This window comes from Oryctolagus cuniculus, chromosome 8, assembly GCF_051225735.1.
Source record: "Oryctolagus cuniculus isolate XC-2025 breed Fujian yellow rabbit chromosome 8, ASM5122573v1, whole genome shotgun sequence".
In the NCBI taxonomy this organism is placed as follows: domain Eukaryota; kingdom Metazoa; phylum Chordata; class Mammalia; order Lagomorpha; family Leporidae; genus Oryctolagus; species Oryctolagus cuniculus.
The window spans coordinates 1,403,613-1,427,782 of record NC_142874.1 but is presented as its reverse complement, the minus strand read 5'-3'; the positions used below and the strand labels follow the sequence as shown (position 1 = coordinate 1,427,782).

The 24,170-nt window shown below is 38.0% G+C and overlaps 1 protein-coding gene across 1 annotated transcript; it reads right to left on the bottom strand.

Annotated features, from left to right (window-relative positions):
- Positions 1-327: 327 nt before the first annotated feature.
- LOC138843454 (uncharacterized) lies at positions 328-23,779 on the bottom strand. The gene is given in 5 exon segments (XM_089301820.1): positions 328-2,246; positions 2,248-4,675; positions 7,468-7,560; positions 7,803-7,929; positions 23,698-23,779. Coding segments are annotated over 4 exon segments (2,715 nt in total). The 5' UTR covers positions 23,698-23,779; the 3' UTR covers positions 328-2,179.
- Positions 23,780-24,170: the final 391 nt, after the last annotated feature.

Below are 24,170 nucleotides of genomic sequence, written 5' to 3'. Positions count from 1 at the left end.
GTGCTCATGTTTCATGAAATTTCAGTCACTTCCAGGTTAGTAGTAAGAGAATCTGGTTACCTATTGTTACTGTCAAAAATTATCACAAGCTTAATGACTTAAAAAAAGTAAAATGTATACTGTCACTCTTTGAAGGATAAAAGTGAAATCACTCTCTCTGGCTCAAACTGCAATGCAGGGAGTGAGGTCTGTATCTACAGAATAATCTCTTCATTGCCAACTTCAGCTTCTGGTAGCCTCTGTCTTTATGATTAGATGACTTTCATCTTTGCCTTCATGATGACATTGATTTTCATTTTGAGTATAATCCTCCTTTTGCCTTTGGAAAAGGATGAAAACACACATTTTCAATAAAAATGAGGGTCACTTTTAGCAGTACGAAGTAATACTACCCAAATTATTGTCTCTGTGCAAGAAATTAAAGGAAGAAAAGTATAAAATAGGGGATTGTAAGTGAAATATTTTAAAATGGATTGCAACTCAGTAATCCAAGAAAATTTAGGAGATAAAGAGCAATTTATAGGATTTGATATAGTCCCATTATATAATGAAGGTGATGTGTGCAAAAAGTCCTACCTGAATATTCGAACAGACCTCAGGCAGTATAGTCTAATCTAGACATGCACACAGATAACTTGAAAGTTCACATGAGTATACAGGTGCCACAGGCTCATTCCCTATACTGGACACAACACTCATCAACCAGGGCTGGAGTACAGAATTATGGCTGGAACATGTGTCAGTTCAGCTCACATGCCTGTGGTCACATCACTTCTTTGTACTACAATACTACAATAATGTGGGGAAATTCTTCCTAGGCAGGCGATAAAACTGCTATACAACAATAACTTTGTAATTGGTGAAGGTATTCCAAGTAACTGTTGAATCAACCGTTGAATATTTGTTAGCAAAATTTATACTTGAAAGCATAGGTCATTTACTTGGTCTCACAATAATGGGAAACTAAAAACACAGGTTATATAAGAGAAAGACTTTCTGAAGAATGGTTAACCTGTCTCAGTCACAATTCATCATGTGAATTGCCTAACACTTGCTGAGGTGTGGTTGTATCTAAGAATTCTAAACACATGACATTTTCAGAAACTTCTCCCTGTAATATTGCTAAGTATTGCAGAAGTTTGCCTTACAGTAAAGGTTTTTCCAATTACATTACAATCAAAGGATTTTCTCTTTGGTGAGTTCTCAGCTAACCATTGAGAGATGAATTATGGTAATCTCATTTCTGAGTCACTTCTTGTGAACTAAAGAAAGATTTACAGGAGATGAATTTTTTAAACATTCCTTACATTTATTTTTTCTTTATGGATTCTCTGATGTCTATTGATATCTAATTTCTGGCTAACTGTTTTGTCATATTTTTTGAATTCTGTATCAATGTAAGCATGAATTCCAGGAAAATACTTTTCAACATTCATTACACTTGTAAGAAAACCCCTGTGCGAATTCTTTGATTATAACAATTGATTTTGGAAGAATGATGTTTTTCACACTAATAACATTCATTAGCTTTCTCCTTTACATGAGTCCCTGTTGTATGGGCCATGGTTTCTAACAAAAGGCTTTGTCACAAAGATTACATTGATTTTGGGAAAAAGCTCTTCCACATTCAATATATTCTTAAACTATTTCCTTTGTTTGAATTCCATGATGTGTTATGGGGCATTACTTCTGACAAAAGGATCTCTTACATTTATTACACTCAAAAGTCTCTACTCTAAATTCTCTGACGTTATAAGGCATGATTTTGGCAAAGAGCTTTCTAACACTCATTATATCCATAAGGTTTCCCCCCCCATGTGATTTCTGATGTCTTAAGAGGTGTGACTTCCAGATAAAGGCTTTTTCACATGCATTACATTCAAAAGGGTTTTCCCCTATATGATTTGATGATGTGCAGTTAGGGTTGAATTATAGTTAAAAAGTTTCTGAGTCATTACATTCATAAGGTTTCTACTTGTGTGAATTCTCTGGTGCATTGAGTTCTCACTTATTGTCAAAGGCTTTTCCACATACATTACACTCATAAGGCTCCTGCCCTGTGTGAATTCTCTGGTGTTCAATAAGGTCTGATTTTTGGCCAAAGATCTTTCCATTAGTCATTAGCTTAATAACGTTTCTCACCTGTGTGAATTTTCTGGTGTATAGGAGTTGTGATTTTTCACAAAAGACTTTTCCAGTCATTACATTCATGACATTTCTCTCCTGTGTTAATTCTCTGATGCATTGAGTTGTGATATATTTCCAAAGGCTTTTCCTCAGTCATTACATTCATAAGGTTTCTCCCCTGTGTGAATTCTCTGATGCATTATTAGGCTTGCCTTCCGGCCAAAGGCTTTTCTACAGTTATTACATTCATAAGAATTCTCCCCTGTGTGAATTCTCTGATGTCTAATGAGGTGTGACTTCTGATCAAAGGCTTTTCCACAGTCATTACATTCATAAGGTTTCTCCCCTGTGTGAATTCTCTGATGCATTATTAGGCTTGCCTTCTGGCCAAAGGCTTTTCCACAGTCATTACAATCATAAGGTTTCTCCCCTGTGTGAATTCTCTGATGCATTATTAGGCTTCTTTTCTGGCCAAAGGCTTTTCCACAGTTATTACATTCATGAGGTTTCTCCCCTGTGTGAATTCTCTGATGCATTATTAGGCTTCTTTTCTGGCCAAAGGCTTTTCCACAGTTAGTACATTCATGAGGTTTCTCCCCTGTGTGAATTCTCTGATGCATTATTAGGCTTGTCTTATGGCCAAAGGCTTTTCCACAGTTATTACATTCATGAGGTTTCTCCCCTGTGTGAATTCTCTGATGCATTATTAGGCTTCTTTTCTGGCCAAAGGCTTTTCCACAGTTAGTACATTCATGAGGTTTCTCCCCTGTGTGAATTCGCTGATGGTTTCTGAGGATTGACTTCTGGCCAAAGGCTTTTCCACAGTTATTACATTCATAAGGTTTCTCCCCTGTGTGAATTCTCTGATGCATTATTAGGCTTGCCTTTCGGCCAAAGGCTTTTCCACAGTTATTACATTCATAAGGTTTCTCACCTGTGTGAGTTCTCTGATGGTTTCTGAGGACTGACTTCTGGCCAAAGGCTTTTCCACAGTTACTACATTCATAAGGTTTTTCACCTGTGTGAGTTCTCTGATGGTTTCTGAGGATTGACTTCTGGCTAAAGGCTTTTCCACAGTCATTACATTCATAAGGTTTCTCCCCTGTGTGAATTCTCTGATGTCTAGTGATTGTTGACTTCTTGCCAAATGCTTTTTCACATTCCTTGCATTCATAAGGTTTCTCCCCTGTGTGAATTCTCTAATGCATTATTAGGCTTGTTTTCTGGCCAAAGGCTTTTCCACAGTTACTACATTCATAAGGTTTCTCCCCTGTGTGAATTCTCTGGTGTATGATGAGTTCTGAATTTTGTCCAAAGGCTTTTCCACAGTCATTACATTTATGAGGTTTCTTCCCTGTGTGAATTCTCTGATGCCTCATGAGATTTGATTTCTGGCCAAAAGCTTTTCTACAGACATTACATTCATAATGTTTCTCCCCAGTGTGAACTCTTTGATGAATTATGATGCTTGACTTCCAGCCAAAGACTTTTCCACAGTCAAAACATTTATAAGGTTTCTCCCCTGTGTGAATTCTCTGATGCATTTTGAGGTTTGATTTATGACCAAAGGCTTTTCCATATTCATTGCATTCATAATGCTTCTTCCCTTTGTGAATTCTCTGCTGATTGATGAGGTTGGACTTGTTCAAAAAGTCTTTTCCATAGTCATTATATTCATGAGGTTTCTCCTCTATGTGAATTCTCTGTTGTGTTATGATGTACGGTTTTGGGAAAAAGACTTTTCTACTATCAGTACACTCATGAGGTTTCATCTGTATGTGAATTTTCTGTTGTCTAATGAGATCTGACTCCTGGTGAGTGGTCTCTCCACATTCAATACACATATGGGGGTTTCCCTGTATGTGAGTACAGTGATGGATGTTATGGCAGGACTCACAACTGAAAGATTTTTCACAAGGTTTACCTGCATGGAGTTTTTTCTCTACATATGGTCTCTGATTTATGGCAAGATGTGATTGGTAAATAACAGGTTCCACATATCTAATATATTCATAAAATTTCCCTCTTATGTGGATTTGTTGATGCGTACTGAGGTTAGAGCTTTTGTGGAAAGCATTTATTATTTGAGTTGCCTTTCCAACAGTGATAGTTGACTTATCACAGGTTTCTCCCTTATGAACCTTCTCAGATTTAAAGAACATCTTCCTTGTGAAGCCTTTCCCTTGTCCAATATGCTCAAATGTCTGATTCACAGTCTGAATCTTGTGACACTGATTAAGAGGCTCACAGAACTGGAGAGAGTTCCCAGGTACCTTAGTGGCATCAAATTTCTCTTCAGCTTGTAGTTGATCAGACCCCCTTTGGGGATACACATTGTGACATACATTGCATTCTTCAGGTTTAATTCTTAAATAATTTCCCTTTCTCATATTTAGTTTTGGAATATGGCTTGAACATAAATTAAATGTTTTTCTTAATTCAACTCTCTTTGGAGTTGATGTGTTGTTATTTTTCATAACATTAAGATTCAGACTTTTGCCCTGACATTCCTGGTTGGTCCTAATCAGGTCATCCCTTTTCACAGCAACTGAAATGAGAAAAAATAAACAACCACTTCACTGAATCACATAGAACTTTCTCCTTGATAACTTATGTAAATGGAATCAAGTTACTTATTATTCAATTGGCATAAGATATTAACAAAATCAATATGAGAAACTTAGTTATGATTATTATATGGCTTTTCTCCTTAACACATTAATATATTGAATAGTATCAATAGTCTCCCAATGCTCAATCATGATTGTGTTCACTACTTGAATTCTGTTCAGATATGCCAGTTTGAAACCTGACTACTCTTGTCTCTAATACAACTCTCTGCTTTGAATATAACTCTCTGCTTATGTAACCTGGGAGGCTGCAGATGACGGTTTATGTGTTTGGGACCCTGTGATACACCAGAGAAGACTAGATAGAATTCCAGGATATTGGCTTCAGACTAGTCAGACCTAACTGTTGCAGTCATTTGCAGACAGTGAGTTAAAAGATCTCTCTCTACTCATTGACATTCTGCTTTTATCAGAGATGAAACAACTACACAAGATTTCAAAGATTAGACAAATATTTAGCAAAAATTTTCACCCCTTGCCTAGCAAACATTTTTTTCCTTGTGCTTTTGCTCCAGTTTATATTTAGAAAAATTGTGTATTTTGGGCTTCTCTAATATTTCAGAAATACGAGAAAGTTTTACTGGATCATTTACTTTCAGGTGAAGAATGAAATGTGTTTGTATTCCAAACAGGATCACATTTAAGGAATAGTATACAAGTGTATGTTTCCTCATGTTTAGTCTTCCCTGGGATTTGTAGGATTTTTCAAATGAAAAACTTTTATCTGCAATCTATGACAGCTTCCCATATTCCTAAGTAAATCTGACATCTTCAGCTTCTCATATCTGTTACTGGTACAGAAAAATCACAGTATACCATCTTGGGTATAAACTTGATACCAGTTTAAAGAATTTGTTTCTACAACCCACGGGGTGCTCACTTTCTTCGAAAAGTGTTTTCTTATTTTTTTTAACTTTTATTTAATAAATATAAATTTCCAAAGGACAGCCTTTAGATTATAGTGGCTTTTCCCCCCACATATCTTCCCTCCTACCCACAACCCTCCCATCTCCCACTCCCTCTCCCATCCCATACACATCAAGATTCATTTTCAATTATCTTTATGTACAGAAGATCAATTTAGTATATATTAAGAAAAAGATTAACAGTTTGCACCCACACAGAAACACAAAGTGTACAGTACTGTTTGAGTACCAGTTATAGCATTAATTCACATTGTGCAACACATTAAGGACAGAGATCCTACATGAGGAATAAGTGCACAGCGACTCCTGTTGTTGACTTAACAAATTGACACGCTTGTTTATGGTGTCAGTAATCACCCTAGGCTCTTGTCATGGGTTGCCAAGGTTATGGAAGCCTTTTGAGTTTGCCAACTCTGATCATGTTTGGACAAGGTCATAGTCAAAGTGGAAGTTCTTTCCTCTCTTCAGAGAAAGGTACCTCCTTCTTTGATGACCCATTCTTTCCACTGGGATCTCACTTGCAGAGATCTTTCATTTAGGTCATTTTTTTTTGCCAGAGTGTCTTGGCTTTCCATGCCTGAAATACTCTCATGGGCTCTTCAGCTGGATCCAAATGCCTTTAGGGCTGATTCTGAGGCCATAATGCTATTTAGGATATCTGCCATTCTTGAGCCTTCCTTGTATCCCGCTTCCCATGTTGGATCGTTCTCTCCTTTTTAATTCTTTCAGTTAGTATTCACAGGCACTAGATTTGTTTATGTGATACCTTTGACTCTTAATCTTCTCATTATGATCAATTTTGGACTGAAACTGATCACTTGTACTAGTGAGATGGCATTGGTACATGCCACCTTGATGGGATTGAATTGGAATCCCTGGTACATTTCTAACTCTACCATTTGGGGCAAGTCCGATTGAGCATGTCCCAAACTATACATCTCCTCCCTCTCTTATTCTCACTCTTATATTTAACAGAGATCACTTGAAAAGTGTTTTCTAACTAATTCTGAAAACACCAGCTGTGGTTATCTCCTCTCAATTCTTTCTATAAACACTCCTCTGTGATAATTTGACTTTCTCAAGGCTTTTGATTAGTTGCCTCCTATTTTCACAGAACACTTCATTTCCTATGCTGTTTTGTTATTTTCTTGTTTTTCAATGACAATGAAAAATAAGAATTCATAATTCAAACTCTTCTCCCAAACAAATCTGAGCCATTCAACATGAACCTATGAGGTTACTTGACCTTGGGATTGAGAAACTCATGAATTTCTTGGTGAGTCTAGGATCACTTATTTTCATGTTCCCATACAAGTTCATGCTTAGCTTTATGATTTTTGATGTCACAGCACAGAGGCTTATTCATGATCATCTTTTAGCATTTAATCATTTATTAACTTACTTCTAAGCCAAGAGACAAAGATTGAGGCACAAAGAGAATGAAAGAGAGGGTTGCCTGCCACTGAAGGAGTTAATAAATGCATGAATGAAAAGGTATGAAAGTGTGGAGAATGACAAGTTAGAATTTGTAGAATGAATCTAACCTGGAAAAAAAACCCTTAGTAACATCAGAAAAGCATTATATATATTTTTTTAATTTAAGAATATCTTCACCAAGAAAAAAAAGACAGACATTGGTATCCCCAGATATTCTAGAATACCTGATTTACAAATCCAGATGTCATCAGGAATAAGACTTGAGAAAAATTCATGGAAAGAGCACCAGTCAACATCTGCTGCACTGCTTCTACTTTGGCCTCCCTGCCCATTATGTGCAGACTGACCTGGAAGGCTCTGATGCAAGCATTCTTCCACCATCCAGGGCTCTGTTCCTTGCTCCAACTTCAAGATCAAGTCAGGTTTGGTCATGCAGTGCCCTATTAATGGAAACAATGTCAGACTTTGTGAAATCACAATGTTGGGTTATTTAAAAGACTAGAGCTTGGTCCAGGTGCTCTGCAACAAAGGTACCAATTTGAATCCTTTCTGGATGTTAGAAATTCAGATTATTCATGTTCTCAAATTCTACACCTTCCAAACATTATACTTTATAAAGTGTTTACTTATTTGTCAAATAGCAGAAAAAGTTACCATTGGGAATGTGATGGGTGTCACTCACCCAAGGAGAACAGGATGCTGTAGGTCTCCAGCATCACATCCCTGTACAAGATTTTTTGAGCATTGTTCATGTTCTGACATTCTTTCCAGGTGAAATACACAGCCAGGTCTTCAAATCCTATCATCATCTGTAATAGAATACTTCTGGTCAACATATGAACTCTGTCACAAAACAAACACTAAAAGCTGTGTATGTTGTATACAGGTATGAAGGAAGAAGGAAGGATGTGATTTCATTTTAGACTTGAGCATTTGGACAACCACATAAGAAGCATTAAACAGGGAGTCAAACTATTGTCTGAAAGCAGTGAAAAATGCCCAAGCCAGAGGGAAACAGGAGTTTCAGATCAAAAGGGCTACATCTGTCCAGAGGAATTACATAACAGACTGAAAGGGGGATAATATTAACTTTGAGTGAGCAATGTTAAAGTGAAGAATTTAGAAGTATTTAGGGAAAAAGACAAGATCCTATCAGTGAAGCCTTAATGAGAATGAACACAGAAGAATTTCCAGGAAAACATCATCCATAGTCACTTCAAATATAGCAGAGGACAAATATTTTAAAGAGAGGGCAAGCATTTAGTTTAGTGTTTATGATGCCAGCTAAGAAACCCTAGTTCTACTTCAGAGTGCCCAAGTTGGATTTCCAGTGCCAGTTCTAGTTTCCAGCTCTCAGCTAATGAAGAACTGGGGAAGCAGTAGTGATGCCACCAATGAGGCAGGCATAGACTCCATTCCTAACTCCTGGATTCAATCCTGCTCACCTCTGCTTGGTATGGTTATTTAGGGAGTGAATAAATGCATGGGAGCTCTCACTCTCTCTCACTCTCACTCTCTCTCTTTCTGTTCTTTAACTTCTTTCCCTATCAAGCTCATAAATATTTTTAAATAAGAACATTGAGGTAAGACAGACAATAGAAAATAGCTTTTGGCTTTGTCTATGATTATTCTACTGATGAACATTTGAAGAACTGAAATAATATCAAATTAAAGGAAAACAATGGAATTATTTGCCTAAAAACAGTACTAGGGGAAGTCTGCACTACAATCTGCATTTGTGACTAATTGAGAGAAATGCATAAAGATTTAAGAAACTGAAGTAGGCATCTGCAATGTGATGTAGCAGGTTAAGCCTCCATCTGCAATTCTGTCATCCCTTGTGAGCATACAATTTGAGTCCTGCCTCTCTATTGCAACCCAGCTCCATTGCTAATATGTCTGAAAGAGTACTGAAAGATGGCCTGAGTATTTGGGCCCCATCCCCTAATATGGGTGACCAAGACAGAGTCCCAGGCTCTTGGTTTAGCCTGGCCCAGTCCCAGCCACTGTGGCCATTTGGGAAATGGAGCAGAAAGATGGAAGATATCTCTTTTTCTCTCCCTGTCTCTCCCAATCTCTGTAACTCTGCCTTTCAAATCAATCAATGAATATTACAAAAACAAAATAACCTGAACTAGATTCTTTTCCCCACATTTTGGATCCTATACCTGAATCAAGTTCAGCTCTTCAAAACTATTAAGGACTGCATTACTCTAAAAATTCAGAAATGAATTTAATGGATATGTGTGTTAGTACTAGGCAATTTTTACCTTTGTAGAATTTTAAGTATTTATTTTCAAGGTAGCACTAAAATGTTGACCACTATGTCATGTATGTGACAATAAAGACTGGGACATCATGATCCAAAAGATTTAGGATATTTTGCTCTGAGGTTCAACTCAAACATGTAATATATATTTTGTCATGGCAACAGAAAGAACAGAGACCAAACTGCCCTATCTTAGATGAATGTAATGTTTCATAATCATGACACATTTGTTATTCATCTTATTTTTGGATATTCTCTGAGAACAAAGTTATGTTTATTTTCCTTTTTGATTGATGAACAATTATAGATTTCCTAAAATGAAAACTGACTACAAGCTGAGGAATAATTAAGAATGCACTGCCTACAAATTTTGTAAAATAATGAGATAATAGTAAAAAAAAATTAAAACTTTAAGGGCGATTATCCAAATAAATGAGGTTATCAAAGAGATAAGCATTATGTTGTCACTAAAATTTACATTAGAGAAAGTCATTTTGAATTCATTCTTTTTCTATGATTTCAAAAATACCATATAGGATTCCATATATATGTGTGTACACTAGAATACTTCTTGTATTTTTAGACCTGAAAGTCTATAGAAAGAATGCAACTTACAGCATCACATTTTTGGCCAAAATTGCATTGGAACAAATATACATAATATATATTTAATGTAGTATACTTTTTCAGTAATGATTTCAAATAACACCATTCCCTGTATCCATCCCTTCACAAGACCTTGGATTTCACCATTTCACTTCCTTTACCTATGAGACATCAGGACATGTGAGAGAAACACACATTGTAAAGCATTTGCCTTCTCAGATTTTCCTTATTTGACACAGTTATCTTCAGGAAAACCCTGGGGTCTGCTTGAGGAAGAGATAAGATCTAGTCAAGATTCACTAGAAATTACCATTTGAGTGGCTACTCCCCTCCTGATTCAATTCCAGCTCCTTGCAAAATCACATACTGAAAAATACCTCCCGGGAAGCAATGCCTCAAGTAGGTGAAGGCCTTTGAGCCATGTCAGAGACTTGGATTGAGTTATTTCTTAAACAAAATAACTTATTTGAAAAACAGAGAGAGAGAGAAAGAGAGAGAGAAAGAGAGAGAGAAAGAGAGAGAGAGAGAGAGAATCTTCCTTATCCCAAAAACTTACAACCAAAATTCACCACAAGTATGGTCAATTTCTGTAGACATGCTTACTGTGGACATAACATATAGTGGAAGATGGGATCTATGTGTTCTCTTGACAAATACAGAGCCTCCATCATTCAGATAGGATGGGGCACTACCTCTCAGCCATATTCACCCAGGACATATTCTTGGCAACAGGAAACTGGAGTCAGAACAAATGAGGATGCCTTGCCCTTCAGTTGGTGGTAGAGAGGAGAGGGATCCTGATGTTTCCATTTCATTGTGTCACGATAGGGGATAAGAAAGCAGACCAGGTTTCAACTGGCACCAAATCTCTTTGCTCTTACTTTCTGTGGTATTTATTTACTCCCTATATGTCTTTGGAGTTTACTAGAATAGCTTCTTATTTAGATTTTAAGTAACCCTCATCAATTTTACTAAAAAACATGTTCCCACTGCTACACATGATCATTTCCAAATTCTATGAATCATTCAATTTTAATGCTTATATGCTTAATTATTAATTATATTTGTAATTGCCACATACTAATGACAAATTAGCTTAAAAGAATTGAACTCAATCAAATGTAAGTCTCATATCTGATCCATGGTATTATTTCTATGTTTTGGAAGCTTTGTAGATGTTTATTATATGTGCCACTAAAATTCAATTTCATGTTCATTAAACTGGTAAAATTCAGTGCATGTTTTGAAAAACACACATAGTGATAAATTTGGAAAAGCTGTGAAGTACTACAAGTGGTTGTCAAAGAGATGAAAAACCCACAATGATTATTCTTTTTTTTTTTTTTTTGGACAGGCAGAGTGGACAGTGAGAGAGAGACAGAGAAAGGTCTTCCTTTTGTCTTTGGTTTACCCTCCAATGGCCGCCACGGCTGGTGCACTGCGGCTGGCGCACCGCGCTGAGGTGAAGGCAGGAGCCAGGTGCTTTTCCTGGTCTCCCATGGGGTGCAGGGCCCAAGCACTTGGGGCATCCTCCACTGCACTCCCTGACCATAGCAGAGAGCTGGCCTGGATGAGAGGCAACCGGGACAGAATCTGGCACCCTGACCGGGACTAGAACCCGGTGTGCTGGTGCTGCAAGGCAGAGGATTAGCCTAGTGAACCACGGTGCCGGCCCACAATGACTATTAATTTAGTATCTAGTGTTGAGAAAATCAGAAGTATTTGTGAAAATTTTGCTACAATGCATTACATTTATGATTTTCAGAATCTATCTTTCCTATGTATAATGTAGTTCTGTGCTAGCTTTGAGTAACAGAAATTTAAAATGTGAAGATTTTTCAATATTTTATAAAGATTCAATTTTTATTTGAGAAGCAGCTATGGACATAAAGAAGGAGAGACAGAAGAGGGGTCTTCTATCCACTGGTTTACTCCCTATATGGCCACAATGGCTGGAGCTGGGATGATCCAAAGCCAGGAGCTAGGAGCTTCCTCTGGGTCTGCCACATGGTTGCAGGGGCCCTAGTATTTGGGCTATCATTCACTACTTTCTTGGCCATTACCAAGAGCAGAACTGGAAGTGTAGCAGCAGGCACTTGAATTGGCACCCATGTGGGATTCCAGTGCTGCAGTTGAAGACCTAACATACTATGCCAAAGCATTAACCCAATGAATGGTTTTGGGAAGACATTCTCCATGCAGCATAGTCTGTAATATTGAGAGGTAAGATTTAGGTTTTATTTCCCACACATCAGTATTTATCTTCTAGCAACTATAAATATTGAATATCATATATACATATATTTACATATTTTTGTAGTGGCAGATTTTGTTTTAATTCTCTCCAATACTCTTTTTAATGGTTTGCTAATTTGCCACCTTATGGTTATTGTATTGATGTTACCTATAGGTAACAACCATTAGGCATTTCCACTGTAGTATGTGTTTAAATTTTTGTTTCTCTGTGTGTGCAAGTATTTTTGTTTCTCTGTGTGTGCATGCATGCACAATTTTCAATGGAGTTACCTCTGAAAGTAATACTGTAAGAATCCTAACACTCATTTCAACATCTCTATCCTCCCCAGAGATGGCTGTCTTTGAGTCAGACCATGTAGCTCATATAAGTGTTATGGACTGAAATGTGCCTCCCTAAAACTCATACCTTTAAGTGCTAAGTGCCAATATGACTCTACCTGGAGAAATTGCTTTTGAGCAGAACAAATAATATCATATGTGTGAGGTCCATTGGGAGAAAGACCTCTAGAAGAAAATCAAGCTTGTTATGACTTTGATCTTGTGTTTTCAATCTCCACAACTCTGAGAAGTAAATTTCTCTGATTAAAATGACACTATCTGTGGTATTTTGTTAGCAACCTAATACAGCCTCATTTCTGCAAGTGTTCTCTGCAGTCACCTAGAAGGTCCCCACAGTTATCAGGGAAACATAGAAATTAAAACTATATGTTGGCCAAACATATAGAAACACAATAAAGATATCAGATAAGTAACCTACTATCCTTCTCAAGTACCCAGAAAAAACAAGAATGAGTCAAATCCAAGGGAAGTAAATGAATAATAAAGATCAAAGCAGAAATAAATAAGGAAGAATCTTAATCAATACTAAAAATTAAAATGAAGAGGGACCAGCATTGTGGCATAGCAGGTAAAGCCACTGCCTGTAGTGTTGGCACCCCATATGGGAGACAGTGCAAGTCCTGGCTGCTCCACTTCTGAACCAGCTCTCTGCTATGGCCTGGGAAAGCAGTAAAAGATGGTCTAAGTCCTTAGGCCCCTCAACCCACATCTGAGACCTGGAAGAAGCTCCTGGCTCCTGGCTTTGAATTAGTGCAGCTCTGGCCATTGTGGCCATTTGGGGAGTAAACCAGTAGATGGAAGACTCTATCTCTCTCTCTCTCACTCTCTCTTTCCCTGCCTCTACTTCTCTGTAAGTCTACCTTTAAAATAAATAAATCAGTCTTTAAAAAAATGAAGAGCTGATTCTTTGAAGAAAATAATTTTCTAGCTAAATTAAGAGAAACAGGAAATGATTCAAATGAATACAATCAAAAAGAGAAAATATCTACTCAAACAGGAAAGTAAGAATTTAAATTTATATTTCTGTTTGCAGATAACATGGTTCTATATGGAAATAAATAAGAACATCATCAAGAGAATTCTGGAACTGATAATTTAATAAAATTGACAATACAAAATGAATTCAGTAGCACTTTGATATATAATAATGAACTTAGTGGGAAGCAAATTTTAAGAGCAAACATATTTACAATTATCACAAGAAAATAAAATACCATGCAATAAATTTAACCCAGGATATGAAAGCCTTCTACAATAAAACCTCTAAACTGATGAAATATATATATATATATATATATATATATATATATATATATATATAATTGGAAAGTTGTCTCATTATCCTAGGTTGAAATAATTTGTATGATTGAAGGAGGTGAAGAAAATTTTATTCTTTTCCTAATGGATTTGTTAGATTCTTGACCAGTGCCTCTTAGCCTTGCCACAAACTTTTATATCACGCTACTTTCCTTCTGCCGAACTTCTATTTAGTCTCTTCTCTGTGGCTTTAAAAATAGTATACCTGCTGTATACCAAGGATTTTTTTTTCGTTTTATTCCTTATTACATTTCTCCAAGAAATTGTGATCCTCAAAAGATTCACTCATTTATACAGTCTGTAGTTTTCATGAGCCATGGTTTTCCCATGTCAAGTAGTATATTAAGGGCAAGGTATGGAGCAGGAACTGAGCAAAAGTTCACAGTGATTAAAGCAGAGTTGGGGTCAGGGGCCACTGACAAAGATGAAGATGAAGAAGTAGGCAGAAGTGAGATGTGGAAGAGTCATGTGGTGTAGATGAAGATATGAAAGAGAAATAAGGTGACAGCTATTGTGTTTAATTTGCTGCTTGGGGAATGGACTGAAGTTGAGAGCAAGAGTGGGAGCCATCTTAGATAACTATTGTAATTTCATTTATGTAGGTGACAGCAGATATAAGGAAGGTGGGACCAAGGAGGTAGCAGGTAGAATGAAGAGATTTGAAAAATAGGTAAGGAATACACTCATCCAGTCATAGGTAAGTGAACAAAAAGGGAAAGAATTGATTATTCCCAAATATTTACCTTTTATAGAAAGTGGAATGTTGGTGACATATTCTGAGATAAGGTTTACCAAGGGGGAAGCAAGTTTTACTTTTACTTTTGTTCATATTGATTTTGAGGAACTGTGAAGCTCATAGTTGCATAAATATGTGTTCTATGCTCAGGAGAAATGTAAATTTATTTAATGTAACATAAAGTATGATGTCATGAGGAGTAGATGAGTTTAGCCAAGCACTACATGTATTTGTAAAGTGTGTAGACAACCACTGCAATGGTAAACATCTGAGAAATATCAATATTTGATTTTAAGCACATGAGACTGCAAATGAACTTAAAAGGAGTAATCAGAAGTACAGAGGAAATTGAAGGAGATGTGTTACAATGTATGCTGAGGGAGACAGTGTTTGAAGAGGGAGCTAGGAAATGTGTCAGATGATGCCTTCTAAACCCATTCTTTGTTCTGATTAGTTACTTATCCCATTACTATGCTTCATTTTCATAACACAATTTATTCTCAGTGAAAGTGTACTTTATGTTATCTTGTGAGCATGTTGTCATATTAACCCTTAAGAGAAAAAGAGCCTATATTTTGTGCCTAGAAGAGGGTTTGGCATGCAGTAGAACTTTACAAAGTGCACTCTGTAAATGAGGAATTAAAAACAAAAATTCCATTTAACAAACACAGTAATCACTAATGACCTTGGGAAGAGCAATATTAGGAATAGTGGAAATAAAAACAAAACTTCAATAAATTGAATAGCAGAGAGAAAAGGAAATGGGGTGAATGCTGACATTAATGACTTTTTGAGGACTAAAATGATAGGGAGAGGGGCTGGCATTGTGGCATAGTGAGTAAACTGCCAATTGTGAGGCCAGCATCCCATGGGAGTGCCAATTTGACTCTGAACTACTCCACTTCCAACTCAGACACCTGCTAATGCACCTGGAAAAACAGCAGAAAATGGTCCAAGGACTTGGGCCCCTGCTTTTCATGTGGGAAACCCAGAAGAAGCTCCTGACTTGAGCCTGGCCCAGCCCCAGTTTGCAACTCTTGGTGGCGTATGCTATCAGATGAGAGATCTCTCTGCCTTTCCCTCTCTATATTTAACTCTTTCAAATAAACAATGAAATACTTAATAAAAATAAATAAGCCAATAGAAAAACCCCACAATATTATAAATTATTCCAAAAATATAAAAAAGAAAACAAATGCTAGAGAGGATATGAGAAAAGAAAACTCTCATATGCTACAGGTAAAAATGTAAATTAGTACAGGAGTTATGGAGAACTGTATGGTCATTACTCAGAAAAGAAAAATTAATCTACATGACATAGCCATCTTACTGCTGGCTATACAGTAAAAGGAAATGAAATAAGAATATCAAAGAGACAGCAATTTTCCTACAGTCACTACAACACAGTTCATAGCAGTCATGATTTAGAACAAATCTAGCTGTCAATCAATGAGACAGTGTACAAGGGAACACCATTTGGACAAAAAAAAATAAAATATTTTATATCTTTTAAAACATAGAGATACTTAAATTAACTGAAATAAGCCAGACACAGAAACACAAATGTCACACATTCCTTGTCATATATTGAAGAGACAAAAAAATGGGTCTGAATTGTGATGAGTAGAAGCTGAGAAGGGTGGCAGTTAGGGAGAGAGGGGTATTGCTAACAGGTAGCAAAGCACAGGGAAGCAGAAGTAACTTCTGGTGTTCCATAATACAGTTTGATGACTAGAGTGCACCATATTAGGTACTATGTAAAGAACTGGAGGAGAGGAGCTGGTAGGCTCAAATTATGAAGAGGAAATGGAAAACTAGTTATCTAGCTTAATTAGTTTCTACTGTGTATATGTGTTCAAATATTGCACTATATCCTATAATAATGTATGACTAGTATACATTAATCAAAATTGCTGAAATGCAACTGTAAAAAGCAAAAGCATTTGTATGTACTAATAATGAACTACTACAAAATTAAATTAGTAAAACACTTCCATGTATAACAGCATGACAAACAGTTGGAAAAATATCCCCCAGCACTCTCAGTGATTAATGAAATACACAGCTTAATAATCAAAAAAATCAAGGTGGTCTTCCCACTTTAATTTTTCAGATCAATCCTTACATGATTTATAATCAGATTAAACTAAAATGTGCAAGAGAGAAACGTCAGATTACTCTCAGAGGATCTACAATCAGACTCACAGCTGACTTCTCATCAGAAACCCTACAAGCTAGGAGGGAATGGTGAGACATAGCCCAGGTACTAAAAGAGAACAACTGCCAGCCCAGAATATTATATCCTGCAAAGCTCTCATTTGTGAATGAAGGTGAAATAAAGACTTTTCATAGCAAACAGAAATTGAAAGAATTTGTCGCCACTCGTCCAGCCCTGCAAAAGATGCTTAAAGATGTGTTACACACAGAAACACAGAAACACGGTCATCAATATGAAAGAAGGTAAAGGAAGGAAACCTCACAGCAAAAGATCACAGGGAATTCAAAGCATATATTACAACTTATCTTTGGCAAATGGCAGGGCAAAGTTACCACTTATCATTAGTCACATTGAACGTTAATGGCCTGAACTGTCCAGTTAAAAGACACCTTGGCTGATTGGGTTAAGGAACAAAACCCAACTATTTGCTGCTTACAAGAAACACATCTTTCCAACAAAGATGCATACAGACTGAAAGTGAAAGGCTGGAAAAAGATATACCATGCCAACAGAAATGAAAAAAGAACGGGCGTAGCCATCTTAATATGGGACAACATAAACTTTACCACAAAATCTGTTAAGAGAGACAAAGAGGGACACTATATAATGATTAAGAGATCAATTCAACAGGAAGATATAACAATTATCAATGTATATGCACCTAACTACAGGGCACCGGTTTATCTAAAAGATTTGTTAAGGGACTTATAGGGAGACTTAGACCCCAATACAATAGTCCTGGGGGACTTCAATACTCCACTCTCAGAAATAGACATATCAACAGGACAGAAGATCAACAAGGATACAGTAGATTTAAATGATACTATAGCCCAAATGGATCTAACAGATATATACAGAACTTTCAATCCTACAGCTAAAGATTTTACATTCTTCTCAGCAGTGCAAGGAACCTTCTCTAGGACTGACCACATACTAGGCCATAAAGCAAGTCTCAGCAAATTCAAAAGAATTAGAATCATACCATGCAGCTTCTCAGACCACAAAGGAATGAAGTTGGAAATTAGCAACTCAGGAATCCCTAGAGCATACACAAACACATGGAGATTGAACAACATGCTCCTGAATGAACAATGGGTCATAGGATAAATTAAAAGAGAAATCAAAACTTTTCTGGAAGTAAATGAGGATAACAGCACAACATACCAAAACTTATGGGATGCAGCAAAAGCAGTGTTAAGAGGAAAGTTTATATCAATAGGTGCCTACATCAAGATATTGGAAAGGCACCAAATAGATGAGCTTTCAATTCACCTCAAGGATCTAAAAACCTACAGCAAACCAGACCCAAATCTAGTAGGAAAAGAGAAATAATTCAAGTCAGAGAAGAAATCAACAGGATTGAATCCAAAAAAACATTACAAAAAATCAGCCAAACGAGGAGCTGGTTTTTTGAAAAAATAAACAAAATTGACACCCCATTGGTCCAACTAACTAAAAAAAGAAGAGGAAAGACCCAAATCAATAAAATCAGAGATGAAAAAGGAAACATAACAACAGACACCACAGAAATAAAAAGAATCATCAGAAATTACTACATGGAATTGTATGCCAGCAAACAGGGAAACCTATCAGAAATGGATAGATTCCTGGACACACACAACCTACCTAAATTGAACAAGGAAGACATCGAAAACCTAAACAGACCCATAACTGAGACAGAAATTGAAACAGTAATAAAGGTCCTCCCAACAAAGAAAAGCCCAGGACCAGATGGATTCACTGCTGAATTCTACCAGACATTTAAAGAAGAACTAACTCCAATTCTTCTCAAACTATTCAGAACAATCGAAAAAGAGGGAGTTCTCCCAAATTCTTTCTATGAAGCCAGCATCACCTTAATTCCTAAGCTGGAAAAAGATGCAGCACTGAAAGAGAATTACAGACTAATGTCCCTGATGAACATAGATGCAAAAATCCTCAATAAAATTCTCGCCAATAGAATGCAACAACACATCAGAAAGATCATCCACCCAGACCAAGTGGGATTTATCCCTGGTATGCAGGGATGGTTTAATGTGCGCAAGACAATGAATGTGATACACCACATTAACAGACTGCAGAAGAAAAACCATATGAATATCTCAATAGACACCGAGAAAGCATTTGATAAAATACAACATCCGTTCATGATGAAAACTCTAAGCAAACTGGGTTTGGAAGGAACATTCCTCAATACAATCAAAGCAATCTATGAAAAACCTACAGCCAACATCCTATTGAATGGGGAAAAGTTGGAAGCATTTCCACTGAGATCTGGTACCAGACAGGGATGCCCACTCTCACCACTGCTATTCAATATAGTTCTGGAAGTTCTAGCCAGAGCTATTAGGCAAGAAAAAGAAATTAAAGGGATACAAACTGGGAAGGAAGAACTCAAACTATCCCTCTTTGCAGATGACATGATTCTTTATTAGGGGACCCAAAGAACTCTACTAAGAGACTATTGGAACTCATAGAAGATTTTGGCAAAGTAGCAGGGTATAAAATCAATGCACAAAAATCAACAGCGTTTGTATACACAGACAATGCCATGGTGGAGGAAGAACTTCTAAGATCAGTCCCATTCACAATAGCTACAAAGACAATCAAATACCTTGGAATAAACTTAACCAAGGACGTTAAAGATTTCTACGATGAAAATTACAAAACCTTAAAGAAAGAAATAGAAGAATACGAAGAAATGGAAAAATCTTCCATGCTCATGGTTCAGAAGAACCAACATCAACAAAATGTCCATTCTCCCAAAAGCAATTTATAGATTCAATGCTATACCAATCAAGATACCGAAGACCTTCTTCTCAGATTTGGAAAAAATGGTGCTGAAATTTATATGGAGGCACAAGAGACCTCGAATAGCTAAAGCAATCTTGTACAACAAAAACAAAGCTGGAGGCATCACAATACCAGATTTCAGGACATACTACAGGGCAGTTGTAATCAAAACAGCATGGTACTGGTACAGAAACAGATGGATAGACCAATGGAACAGAATTGAAACACCAGAAATCAACCCAAACATCTACAGCCAACTTATATTTGATCAAGGATCTAAAACCAATTCCTGGAGCAAGGACAGTCTATTCAATAAATGGTGCTGGGAAAACTGGATTTCCATGTGCAGGAGCATGAAGCAAGACCCCTACCTTACACCTTACACAAAAATCCACTCAACATGGATTAAAGACCTAAATCTACGACCTGACACCATCAAGTTATTAGAGAACATTGGAGAAACCCTTCAAGATATTGGCACAGGCAAAGGGTTTCTGGAAAAGACCCGGGAGGCACAGACAGTCAAAGCCAAAATCAACTATTGGGATTGCATGAAATTGAGAAGTTTCTGTACTGCAAAAGAAACAGTCAGGAGAGTGAAGAGACAACCAACAGAATGGGAAAAAATATTTGCAAACTATGCAACAGATAAAGGGTTAATAAACAGAATATACAAAGAGATCAAGAAACTCCACAAAAACAAAACAAACAACCCACTTAAGAGATGGGCCAAGGACCTCAATGGAAATTTTTCAAAACAGGAAATCCAAATGGCCAAAAGGCACATGAAAAAATGTTCAAGGTCACTAGCAATCAGGGAAATGCAAATCAAAAGCACAATGAGGTTTCACCTCACCCCGGTTAGAATGGCTCACATTCAGAAATCTACCAACAACAGATGTTGGTGAGGATGTGGGGGAAAAGGGACACTAACCCACTGTTGGTGGGAATGCAAACTGGTCAAGCCACTATGGAAGTCAGTCTGGAGATTCCTCAGAAACCTGAAGATAACCCTACCGTTCGACCCAGCCATCCCACTCCTTGGAATGTACCCAAAGGAATTTAAATTGGCAAACAAAAAAGCAGTCTGTAACTTAATGTTTATTGCAGCACAGTTCACAATAGCCAAGACCTGGAACCAACCTAAATGCCCATCAACGGTAGACTGGATAAAGAAAGTATGGGATATGTACTCTTTAGAATACTATACCGCAGTAAGAAACAATGAAATCCAGTCATTTGCAACAAAATGGAGGAATCTGGAACACATCATGCTGAGTGAAATAAGCCAGTCCCAAAGGGACAAATACCATATGTTCTCCCTGATCGGTGACAACTGACTGAACACCAAAAAGGAAACCTGTTGAAGTGAAATGGACACTATGAGAAATGGTGACTTGATCAGCATAGCCCTGACTGCTAATGGACAACTTAATACATTATCCCTCTTAGTAGTTTTTTTTGTCTGTTCTACTTAATATGACTGGTTTAATTCTGTAATTAATACACAGTTATTCTTAAGTGTTGAAATTTAACTGAAAAGTGATCCCTGTTAAATATAAGAGTGGGAATAAGAGAGGGAAGAGATGTACAATTTGGGACATGCTCAAGCTGACTTGCCCCAAATGGTAGAGTTAGAAACATACCAGGGGACTCCAATTCAATCCCATCAAGGTGGCATGTACCAATGCCATCTCACTAGTCCAAGTGATCAATTTCAGTTCACAATTGATCATAATGAAAGGACTAAGAATCAAAGGGAGCACATAAACAAGACTAGTGCCTGCTAATACTAACCGATAGAATAAATAAAGGGGAGAGTGATCCAACATGGGAAGTGAGACACTCAGCAGACTCATAGAATGGCGGATGTCCCAAACAGCACTCTGGCCTCAGAATCAGCCCTAAAGGCATTCGGATCTGGCTGAAAAGCCCATGAGAGTATTTCAGGCATGGAAAGCCAAGACACTCTGGCAAAAAAAAAAAAAAAAAAAAAAAAAAAAAAAACCAAACACCTAAATGAAAGATCTCTGTGAGTGAGATCCCAGTGGAAAGAACAGGTCTTCAAAGAAGGAGGTAACTTTCTCTGAGAGGAGGAGAGAACCTCTACTTTGACTATGACCTTGTCTAAACAAGATAAGAGTCGGAGAACTCAAGGAGCTTCCATAGCCTTGGAAACTCATGACTGGTGCATAGGGAGATTACTGATGCCATAAACAGGAGTGTCAATTTGTAAAGTCAACAACAGGAGTCACTGTGCACTTACTCCTCATGTAGGATCTCTGTCCTTAATGTGCTGTACATTGAGACTTAATGCTATAACGAGTACTCAAACAGTATTTTTCACTTTGTGTTTCTATGGGGGTGCAAACTGTTGAAATCTTTACTTAATGTACACTAAACTGATCTTCTGTAAAAAAAAAAAAAAAGAAATTATCAATTCCCAACTTGACTCTCACTGGGATTAAACATGACAATAGGTCTGATCTGATTTCATCATCATTTAAAAAATCATCTATTATTTTTCACTTTATGTTTCTGTGTGGGAGTAAACTGTTGAAATCTTTCCTTAATGTATGCTAGACTGATCTTCTGTATATAAAGAGAATTGAAAATGAGTCCTCATGTGAATGGAAGGGGAGAGGGAGTGGGAAAGGGGAGGGTTGCGGGTGGGAGGAACGTTATGGGGGGGAAGCCATTGTAATCCATAAGTCGTACTTTGGAAATTTATATCCATTAAATAAAAGTTAAAAAAAATAAAAAATAAAAATAAAAAAAAACATTAAAAAAGTCATGGACTTAAACACAAAACGTAAAATAAGCAAAGTAACTGGACTTCTTAATTAAAACAGTATGGTCTGTAAGATAATCAGCTTGGGGGCTGGTGCTGTGGTGTAATGGGCTAAGTCTTTTCCTGCGGCACCAGCATCCCATATGGGCACCAGTTCTAGTCCCAGCTGCTCCTCTTTCAATCCAGCTTAGTAGAATATGGCCCAACTGCTTGGGTCCCTGAACCCCTGTGGGAGATCCAGAGGGAGCTCCTCGCTCCTAGCTTCAGATTAGCTCAGCTCCAGCTATTGCGGCCATTGGGAGAGTGAGTCAGGGGATGGAAGACCTCTCTCTCTGTCTCTCCCTCTCTCTGTATGCAACTCTGCCTCTCAAGTAAAACAAAAAAATCTTTAAATAGCTTGGTGAAGCATTGGGTGACTGTAAGAAACCGGGCAGAGAAAAAGTTACTTTTCTGTATGTGTGTTTCTAGAGTTCTCCACTTTAACCAAACCCAGATTAAAATAGCTCCAGTTACTGACCCACACAATAGATTTGCATTAACTTCGGTTCACATCTCACTTTGCAAAGAGTTCAGTGGCAGTTAATAAGAGTTGACTTCCTTGTTAACAGAAGAGAGAAGGATGAAGATAGAAACTAAAAAGATCCAAATAAATAATCAGCTAGGTTTTCATGCTGCAAACTCCAAATTGATAAGTCTGTTAACAAAATACAGAACAGACATCAAGCCACAAAACTGCCACATACCCATCAAGCTGCACTGCCTAGAAAACGTCAGCTGGGTAAGCAGATCCCAGCTGTCAGGTATGCCACTGGGACCCCACCCTCAGGGCCTTTGAGGTGCAGGGTGGGGACCAAGGAACAGAAGCAGATCCTAATCTGAGTCTCCTTCCCCAACCCCCTGCAGCCTTTGGCCCCTTGCCTAAGGCCACCGAGCCCCGCCCCACTGAAACAACCTCGGAAACAGCAAGAGGCCTAGCCAGATGGAATTCTACAACCCATCCTACCTGTAAATCACGCTTATTGAAATATAGAGAATGAGAGGCTCATTGCCTTCCTTGGCTGTCCCTTTGCTTGCCCCTCTGCTTGCCCTGCTGTAAAGCTCTCCTATTCTGTGCCCCCTCTCTAGTAACCACTACATAAGACACATTAAGGAAAGTTTGAGCAAGGTAGCGTGCGGGACTCATTGGGTACAGGGAGGTGGGGAAGCAGCGGTGGAAGACTCAACAGCTCCTACTGTGGGTCCCAGCCCCTACCGTGCCCAGGGAAGCCTCCAGGTTCCCTGGGAAGCAAGCGAACAGCGTCTGGGATCTGCCAGCCCCCCTCACACCCACCCCTCTCCCACACATGCATCAGTGCCCCCTTTCCGTTCTCCATACTTACAAAAAAAGTCCCAGACACACGTCCCCTTTCTTCAGGACAGACAGGGAGCAAAGCAGGGAGTGGGGGGCAGGAAAAGTCCCTGGCAGTGTGACCTACAGGCGGTAGATCCTGAGGCTTAGTAGCAGAGGGTGGCAGGCTGCAGGATGCCTGGGATTGCACTTCCACAGCAAGAGACCTGGCGAATGCAGGAGAAAGCAGTGCAACCGCTCAGTGAGTGAACTCCCTCAGTTCCCAATTCCAGGCAACGTGGGCAGTGATGTGCAGGTGCACACACTTTCTGCCACATTCACCCTCACAGGCATTTGGAGCACGGAATACGTTAGGACACCTGGGACTCTGGGAAATG